The sequence below is a fragment of the Centruroides sculpturatus genome, unplaced genomic scaffold (genome assembly GCF_000671375.1).
Source record: "Centruroides sculpturatus isolate CEXI.00-Female unplaced genomic scaffold, Cexi_2.0 scaffold371, whole genome shotgun sequence".
Lineage (NCBI taxonomy): Eukaryota > Metazoa > Arthropoda > Arachnida > Scorpiones > Buthidae > Centruroides > Centruroides sculpturatus.
In genome coordinates, this window is record NW_019384600.1 from 343,647 (window position 1) to 354,221 (window position 10,575).

At 26.2% G+C, this 10,575-nt stretch overlaps 1 protein-coding gene across 9 annotated transcripts in view; it reads left to right on the forward strand.

Annotated features, from left to right (window-relative positions):
• Positions 1-10,575, forward strand: part of LOC111624968 (serine/threonine-protein kinase Doa-like) — an 85,799-nt gene that overhangs the window by 57,489 nt on the left and 17,735 nt on the right. For all 9 annotated transcript variants that reach the window (XM_023367966.1, XM_023367965.1, XM_023367970.1 and 6 more), the window contains 3 exons: positions 991-1,066; positions 1,140-1,234; positions 1,314-1,446. In XM_023367966.1, the coding sequence (XP_023223734.1) occupies positions 991-1,066; positions 1,140-1,234; positions 1,314-1,446 (304 nt within the window). The remainder of the gene's footprint in view (positions 1-990; positions 1,067-1,139; positions 1,235-1,313; positions 1,447-10,575) is intronic.

A 10,575-nucleotide genomic window follows, 5' to 3' on the forward strand; every position in this document is an offset into this window, starting at 1 on the left:
GCTCTGTCCAGAGTGAAATTTTCTATAAATATATCTGAATATTCAAATATGGGTGGAAATAAGTTTTCTGTTAAAAACATGGTATTCAATGAGATATTCAAAAAGTAAAATGTAAAAATTATAAACTGATTTCAAATTTTGAAAATATATTCAAATCTTTATTCCTTTCACAAGTGAATTTTGTTAAAAAAGAACAGATGAATAGCATTTATGAAAATATTTAGAGATTTTATTCAGTATGAATGAGATTTGAAATTAAATTCTAATGATATGACATTGAACTAATTCACAAGTCATATTCTGATCAAACCAAATATTTAATGGATTCTGGCTAATATGATTTTTTAAAAAATAAATTTCAAAATAACAAAAATAAGGCTAGAATGAATTGGTTTTTATACATGAATGAAATATAATAGTTTGCCATTTAAGTTATCTCATTGTTAATAAGGAAGAACTATGAGGACTCAAATACAGTATAATTATGATTTTTGTATTGTTTGTGTCTATTTGCATAAGCTTGATTTGTGCAAATAAGACCAATTATTTATATAAATATATCAAAATTAGGGATCTGTAATATGATGATGAGTAATGATCATTGTAACAATTTTTAATTTTATTTTATTTGAATTAGTTAATGTTAAGAGAGCTTTATAATTAATGTAATTAAAAGAAAACTAACCAAAATCTATAATGGACTGTCATTAAAAGATTGTTACTCTCTCAATAAGCAGGAATTAGTTTTGGAAACAAATGTGTTTATGAATAATTTAAAATTATTTTTAACTGTAATATCATTAGATAATATTTTCCTTATTATGAAACTATATATTTAATGTAATAATTCAATAATCATCATATTATATTATATGTTAAAGTAATAAGGAATTTTAGGTTATTTTCCAGACAAGTTATTGAATATATTTTTATTTTTAGTGTATAATAGCTTGCATAAGACTATAAACTTTTCTTTATTTATTTTTACAGAAAGATAATAATTATCAACCGTATCCTATTGATCAAGTCAGGCATATTGGTTATCAGCTCTGTTACTCTGTGAAATGTAAGTTTAATTTTAATTGCACTAGGCTAATTTCATTGCAGTAATAAAAGCTAATGTATTTTTTATTTTACAGTTGTACATGACAATCATTTGTCACACACAGATCTTAAACCAGAAAATATACTTTTTGTAAATTCAGATTATGATATTAGTTACAATCCCAAAAAAGTAAGTATTTTTGTGGATAATCATTATTAGGACTTGATTTTTTTAATTGTACATTTATTATTACTTTTTATAATTCTAGCAAAAGAGAGATATGCGAAGGGTTAGAAATACAGATATAAGGTTGATAGATTTTGGCTCAGCAACATTTGATCATGAACATCACAGTACAATAGTTTCAACTCGCCATTATCGTGCCCCTGAAGTTATATTAGGTAATTAATTGTATACACTTAAATCTGAAAATTATAAATATTTTGAACAAGGTCTTATGAGAAGTGATTGATATTTTATAAAATTAGTTTGGGTAAAGGTAGAATAATGTAATCAGTTTTAAAAAGTAAAAATTTTATTTTAACCATATTTATACTGTCACCCTTATCTGCAAGTACTCAATATAGAAGAATTTCATGCTGTTTTCTTTTATTTCTCTTTATTATTTGAGACAAAATATTTATTATAACAAGTGCTAACTGATATTTAAGAAGAACAAAATATTCTAGTTACAAGTTTGATGAGATTGAAATTTTAACATATATGGATCATAGTTTTCAGTCTCCACTTTTTTTTTTTATTCCAGTTATAGTTTTCTTCTTTGAAAAGATTTCAGGTTATATTTTTATTCTAAGATAAGTGATGGCAACAATTTCCACCATTCATCTTTGAAAAATACTTTTAACACCCTATTCTTTCAATCACCACATTGAACGAATAGGGTTGTTTTATTTACAATTACCTGGTAATTGTAAATAAAACAATTTTAATCTGTGTGACTGTGTTGCTGTAATCTTATACATCAGTATGATAAGTCCTATTAATAGAAATACACTGTTGTGGTGATTGAAAGAATAACTTGTTTAAATTAAGGACATTGATGCATATTAATTAACTTTTAACACTCATTTCTTTTTCTCAAGCAATCACCTCTCTGTGATTAAAATTTCATTTATTAAATACAATTTTATGTTGTTTTCTGCTTGCTTTCTTACTATGAAATTAAGAAATGTTTTATATTTTTTATTAGTTCCTTTTATATCAGATGAAAAGCAAATTAATACTTTTATTTAATTTTAGAATTATATGTTGATAAGTAAATATATTTTATATCATTTTAATGTTATTTGGAAACATAGATAGGTTGACTGAGTTATTTCAAAACAAAATTAAGAAATACTGCAAGATTTATTGCTATTTATGAGATTTTCAGGAAAGAGATAATCTTTTAAATTGAGATCACACTGTGTTCAGAAAAGCCAATCTTAACTGCTTCATTCATATTAAAATTCTTATCTTCTGGCAATTTCATTGATTCTTTATTTGAAATTTCCATTTAATTCTCATGACTTTGTTCTAAATAAGAAGAAAAGGTCTACTTTTTTTGAAAATAAGTCAGTATAATCAAGCAAATGAATAAAAATATGTATGTATAAAATAGATTAATCATTTTTAACTATGGTTGCAATTCCAAATATATCAAGTTTATTATTGCATAAATAGAAATCCCACCTGAAAAGGATGAAATAGAAATTAAATCATAAAATACTGAAACATGTAAAAAAAAATTACTTCATTACATTCAATTTATAGTAGCCCCTCATTATAATGCTTATTTGAATGTATTATGTTTTTTTTTTTCCATATATAAAAGCACTTGAGTGAATAATCGATAAGTACAGACATTGGTTATATTGTGTTATCTGATATATCACTCATTTGGTTTGTCTGACTACATATTGAAGATAACAAGGTGCTACTGTATTATATTTTTATCTTAAATAACAGTAATAAACTAACATTTACATACTGAAATAGAAGAATCACATTTTAAGAAAAGTTTGAGTGCAGATAGCTTAATGAGACTGCAAAGAATGTGTAGAATAGTAAAGAAGTATGGAAATAATTTAAACATTTTAAATAACATTTGAAAAAGAGACTTGTGTATTTTAAATTTAAATATTAATATTTAAGGAAATTTAAATATATTAGATTTCCTTAAAATACACAAGTCTCTTAATAGTTAAATTTTTTAGTTAAATTAATAGTTTAGATCAGTATTATACAAAAAATTTAATCCTTAAAGTACGAATGTTAAGCCTGATTTAGACAAAAGCTTAAGTAGCCAAAAATTGTTGCATGCAATTAAAACACTTCTCTGCTCTGTTTGAATTACTGTTTTTTCATGTAGCAGCATACACCTGTTTATGCAAAACTATGTTTCAGAGAATCAAAAAAAAAACTGAATTTTTATTGATGAAAACATGGGGCAGACCAATCAGCTTAAAGCATTATTTGATATGTATAATAATTTCATATGCATTTTAAAATATGGCAATTGTATGATCAACAAACTGCTTGATATAAAATTATTAATCAAAAAGTTTATATCAAAAATATGAAATTGGAGACATTGAAACCACAGTGGAACCTCACTTAATGAGTATTTTGCATAATGAGTAAAACAAATTGTAAAAGAAATGACTCACTTAACGAGCAATGTTTTGCATAACGAGTGATGAGAAGAGGGGAAGTCCCAGATTGTGCGCATGCTCCATCAGCTGTGTTTAGCACTCATTTCGCTAGCATCTTAGTGTCGCTTGTGATCACATTTTTCCAAATTTGTGTTCATANTTAATCTTATTAAATTAAATAATGGAATAAATTTTTATATGTATGACTCTAGGTGAAGTTTTGTTTTTAATTTTAGTATTGTAATACACATTAGCTGCATTGTATGTATTTATTTTTAGTAGCAACTGATTGGTGCTAAGAAATAAAAATAACCTAGATAGAGAAACTAAATGTTTTTGCAGTAATTTATCTGTAATAGGTATTTTAAGAGAAGTAGATAATGTTTTTGCTTAGAAAAATTTTTGGCATTTATTGATTTGGACTTTAAAATAATGAAATATAAGTATATTTTTCCAACCAAATATAAGGAAAATCTACATTTATTTTTATGTAGTTATTATTTAAATTAGTATTCTTGATTATAGTTAAAATTTTAATTGTAATAAAAAAACTTTATATTGTTTTAACAAAATTTATGCAAAGTATATATAAATAAATTACAAAGCATAAGATTGATATCAACTTTAATAGCAATTACTCAAATCAATATAAAAATGTTTTCAAAGAAAATAATCTGTGCTAACTTTAGAAAAGTACTGTACTATATGTATAATAATAAATCAGAACGTGGCTTGGATAAAAAGGAAAACACTTAAGATGCCAGCTAGTATTGTTGGAACATTGCCTTTGTATTTCTTGTTATTATTTGGCAAAATGTTAATAATGAAACTTGAGTACTAGTTGATACATCTGTCAAGAAATTGGATTATTTTATATAATTAAGAAATTATTTTTTTCATTTGAAGAAATAAAATACTGTTATAAAAATTTTGCCTTTAATTAATACATTTTTCATTTGCATAACAGTGATGATGTGTATGAATATATATATATATAGTTTCTTTTTTTGTTTGTTATGCATTTGGAATACAGTTTGAGCAAAAGCAATGAAACTTTTCAAAGATTATCTTTTCATGAAAGAGGAGGCCAGCAACTACATTTTGTTGAATATACTTTACAAGAAGCCTCCTTTCTATCTGACCAGTGAAACTGTAGCATTGAATTAGTGAGTTACTCAATAAACATATGAACAAGCACAAAATATGTATAAGAGGGTATGCATGGATGCTGAGTTTGAATCTTTATTCCATTTTCTGTATGGTTTAATAAGGAAATTATAAAAAAATTTGTATTTTTTTGGATTATCTTCTTGTTTAGGGAGATTGGCAGGCAAGAGATTGATGTTTTTCAATCCCTTTCCTGCCAATCTCCTACCTGCATGCATCTCATGCCTGACCAAGTAGATTGCAGCATTTTTCTTCTGTTTGGAGTACTAGTGAGCAGAACCTTGATAGAAAGTATGACATATTTTGCATTTTTAATAATAGTGGGCTTGAACTTTTGGCCCAGTCTAAAGAAAATTGTAAGATGGTGATAAATTAGAATATGTTGATGTATTACTTATTTGCAAACACCAATAGATACATTATATTCCAAATAAATCTGCATGAAACCCAAAATAATAAAACATTCAATGTTAAGATTAAAGAGGAAATGAAAGTTTTGCTAGGAATAAACATTCTTACATAATTATTGCAACTGTCGATTGTCAATTTCTCCTAACTAATTGAGAGAGATTTAATAAATCACTACATATCTTAATTTCTAGTGTTCAGTTTAATAAAAGAATACATATATTTGGCTATGTGTGCTATTATTTATTGTATTCTGTTCCAGCTTTTTTTAAGAAATGTTCATATAGAAGAGATATTTATATTTCCTCACCGATGTCAGTGAAAAGTTTTAGCAGTTCACTTCAATATACATACAAATGATAATTTTATAAATGTCAAGTATAATAAATTACATCGAATTAGGCCTGTAATTAATTCTTTGTTAAAGACATTCAAAGAAAATTATGCACCTACCAAAGAACAGAGCATTGATGAAAGTATGGTGAAGTTTAAATTAAGGATAGAATTGGATTCAAGCAGTATATGCCACATATGCTAGTGAAGATATTTTATAAAATTTGGATACTGGCAGCTAATATTGGTTATATTTGTAGTTTTCAAATTTATACAGGAAAATTAAAAAATAAGATAGAAAGGAATTTGGGAGAAAAAGTGTAAAGATTTATGCCAAGATTTCAATGGAAAGGTGTGTGTGTGTGTATTGACAATTTCTTTACAAGTGTATCATTATTCATTTGAAAAATGTAGGGTTACCATCACATGGAAAAGTAATATTTAATTACAAAAGATTGCCAACACTGAAAATGTGTAATGTACTATAGAGAGATAAATGTGATTAGTTGATTCAGATGAGCTGTCATGGGTGAAATGGAAACAGATGTACTGTAATGGTGATGTCCTCAATTGATAATCTGATAAAAATGCAACAAGTAACAGAAAGGAAAAAAATGGCAGCACTGTTCAAATTCAATGTCTCCAAAGTTGTTGTTAACATATCCTATATTTGAAGCATAGAAGACAAGGCTGACAAGTTAAAATCCTTTTATGCCATGACAAAAATCAGAAGATTGACTTTTGGCATTTTGTTGTCATAATTGTAGTAAATACTTTCATTCTCTATTATCAAATTTGTTTAGGCAAAATGATCATGCTTAAAAGTTTTTGAAGCAGAGTAGCTGTAGGGAAGACGTTCTCTCAAGGTTAGTCCAGTAGTGCAGAAATGTGATTCAGAAAGTCCAAAATTGAAAAGATTCTTAGAAACATCTTCAGCAACAAACTACAAATAAATTTATGGTTTAATGAAACTATCTTTAATTTAGTTTGTTACTTTGTAAATGAAATACAATAATTGTAATGAATAAATATCATTATGAACTTTTAAATTGAAATAAAAATAACTTACTATATAAAAAAAAAGTTAATATATGAGCAATATATTGATTCAAATATGTTTAAATCTTCTAATCAGTACAGGGTGTTTATAAATGAATGGTGTGGTTTTAAAAATTAATAATAAATCTATTTATTACCTTATATGGGCAAACCTTACAGCATAAGCAGCGGCAACTGTCCAAGTTTATGTATCAATGCCGTCAATGCCCGTGTCCCTTGAAGATGCACTGCAGACCATCACGGAGGATTGCTACACCGTGTATGGGAAGAGTTTGATTACCATGTAGATGTGTGTCGTGTGACCATGGGTACACATATTGAAGGATTGTGATTAACACAGAAAAACTTGGACAGTTGCTGCTTCTTATGCTGTAAGGTTTGTCCATATAAGGTAATAAATAGATTTATTATTAATTTCTAAAATTGCACCATTCATTTATAAACACCTTGTATATAATTAGTGTATAATTTTCTTATTGCTACAATGACATAGTTTTAAATAATAGTCATTTTTTTTAGGAATTTTATATTGGTTCTTATAAATTATTAAACTGAAATAAATAGTTTAAATTTATAGTAATTGTTTATTGAATTTTCAGGGAGCTTACAGTGGCTCTGAAAATAATCAAAAATGTAGAAAAATACAGAGAAGCAGCAAAATTGGAGATAAATGTCCTGAAAAAACTTGCTGATGCTGATCCAGATAGCAAACAGTAGGCCATTGAAGTTTAACTTCTTAATTCTATTCTAAGAATTATGAGAAATTTATCAAATTTAATGATAATTATAAGCTAAGATGTTTTAATTCTAAGGCTCTGTAAAGTTTTAAATTATATTATAATTCAATAAGTTAATTTATGATAAATTCAAATTTGCTGCTGCTGCTAATTTATTTTTACATTAAGAAATGTAAGTTTTTAAACTTTTATTAACAAATTGTTTATTATATTAAAAGAATCTCCATTATACAGTATTAATTATATATATATACAAAATCATGATACTGAATTAATTACTTAATTTGATTTCTACTAAACTATAGATCTAAGATTCAAGGTATGCTCATAAGCATATGCTAAGTGTTCTGCAGATTGACTCAGTTATTTTTCCAAGTTGCAGCACTATGCTGTTTAATCATAGAAAAGAACATTTTCATGCACAACATACTTTTATGTTAGGTTACCAGATAGAGATAATACTTTGGCACACAAGCTACTCTTAATCTAAAGTAATATTAAGATTCTAAGATGCACTTTTTCTCAATATAAACATCTCAAAAAATTAATGGCATCTTAGAGGAGAAGCTTGATTGCTGGAAATCTATGTTGACACCATAGCATTGTTTATATACACTATATATTAATTTTTATATTAAATATAATTATCTAATCTATGTATTAAAAATTTTACAATTAGATGAGATCCATTGGAAACATTTTCAACTCCTTTAGTCAGCTCCAGCCAAACAGTTTATTGTGGACTTCTAAAATATGTTGTGGAACATAATATTTGAATAAACTGTCTGTAGAATTTTGCTAGTTTTTAAGCTTTTAAATATACACTTTGTGGCATTTGAATATTAAAAATATAACCTATCTGAAGAATGGTTACAGGTTTATAAAAATAAGTTTGGAACAAGTTTAAAAACAACCAATGTTCTAACATTGGTTGTTTTTAAATATTTAAAATTTTTAGAAAATTATTATTAATCTGAAAATAAAAATAGAAATACAGGTAAAAAATAAAAGATGTTTAAATAATGCTATGATTTATTTTGATAATAAAAATCATAGTTTTATTTGAACATAGGTAATACTGACATCAGTTTTATCTTGTTAATTAACTGAGTGATGTCAATTTATCCACAATTAAAGCAAATGCCCTGTCCGAGCTCTTGGATTTTATCGTTGATGGAACAATTTCTGCTAAACTTGGCAAGCAAGTTTTTGATATTATGTTTGAAACTGGCAAATCTGCAGCTCTAATTATAGAAGAGCAGGACCTGAGCCTGTATTATTTTCCAGCCTTTTTTTAGGTCAGCTGTATTATTTGGGTTATTACATTTAAATGCTTGGAAATACAATGAATATAAGCTTGTTCTAACACCTTGATTGTGACCCTTTCCTAGATTCCTTTATTAACTTAATGCTGGTTTTTGTCATGTAAAATTTACTTTTTTGTCATAGGTCCACTGGGCTATGACAAGGAAGCAGATGTTTTATTAAACAAATAATCAACAGCAAAACAAAAGAAAGTACAGTAGTCCTTCGTTATATCATGGATTTGGATATATCACACTTTTTTTTTTCTGTCCCCAAATTTTAAAAACACTTGAGTCAATAAGTTTTAAGATATCAATTTCCATTGAATTTTTTTTTCTTTCCATTATTCCATTACAGTATTTTATTCTTAAAAATACTGTATTTCATTGTGTTGAATTTACTGCATAATGTGTAAGGAAAGATTTGTTTATTTCTGAACGGAAAGTTCTAAAATTTTTATACAGTAGTAACTTTATTTTGCTTTTTAGAGAATTTTTACTCTGTAATTTTATAAGTTTTGATGTTCTATTATATGTTCAATACTTACTTTTTAAATTTTCAATTACTGTATTTATAATTTTTATTGAAAAATATAAATTACACAAATTTTTAATAAGTGATTTATTGTGAAATATAGTACTGTATAATAAAATTGCAACTGATGTTTTGTTTTTATATTGACAGTATTTGTCTTTAAATGTCAATGTTAAAGAGACAATAATGCTAAATGGGTGTTCATAGTATCAATGGGTCTGTAAACATCATTTAATATGATATAACAATGAATAAAATTTAATATTGCATAACTAAGCTTGTTTTATATCAGAAACACTTGCTGATGGAAGAATAGAGGATAAACATTACATAACATGTTTAGTATTGGCCCAGAATTTTTAGTTATATTGTACTTTTTCTTTGTCTCCTGACAAGAGATATAACAAAGGGCTACTATATTGTAATTTAAAATAATGTGGAAAAATAAATCTTCAAAAACACAGAGATGATTAAAAAATCAGTGTGCTTTGATGTTCTGTAGCAGATGTCTCCAAACTACTACTCCAAGGCAAATTTATCTGGCCTATGTAGCTCATTTTCACCAACAAGTTTAATATCAACATTCAAACTTGTTCAAAAAAGCATAAATTGTGAAAAGTCAACTAGAATTAATAGACATTGCTTCAAATGATTTTTTAAATAAAAACTTGTTTAAAGAGAGTTAAATTTTCACAAATCTCTACCAGAAGAGAATTTTAAGCCTTAAGAAGTTTGCACAGATATATAATTTTTTATTTCTATGAATTTTTGCAAAAAATCTTTTTGAATATTAAATATATAAAAAAGATTTTAACATTGCCCAAATTTTACTGCAAATTTCACATTCATTTATATTTTATTTGTTATGTAGAAATAAAAAAAATCTTAATCTTTGACTTTATCTTTTGTACCTGGCTCCTGACTTGTGTTTTTACAGTTCATGTGGCACTTCTCAAAAAAAGATTGGAGGCCCCTGTTCTTTAGGCATCATTAGTCAACACTTATATAGCACACACAACATATAATTTTTTAAAGCTATCAGAATTTTATGATACAGTAGAGTGTTGTTTATCTGAATCAATTAGGGACTGGGGTTGTTCAGAAAATCAATATTTCGGATAACCGATTATGTACAAAAAAATATATTAACCTATCCCATGTTGAAATTTTTCTCCGTTGCATGTCGCTTTGCATTGAATTTTTGTTGGTGTTAAGCCTAATGAAGACTATCGTTAAAAATTATTTTTTTATTTTGTACGAACAAAATAAATATATTGAAAAATATAAAAACAATAAAAAATTATACTTCAGAAGTTACTTTAGTATCAAAAAC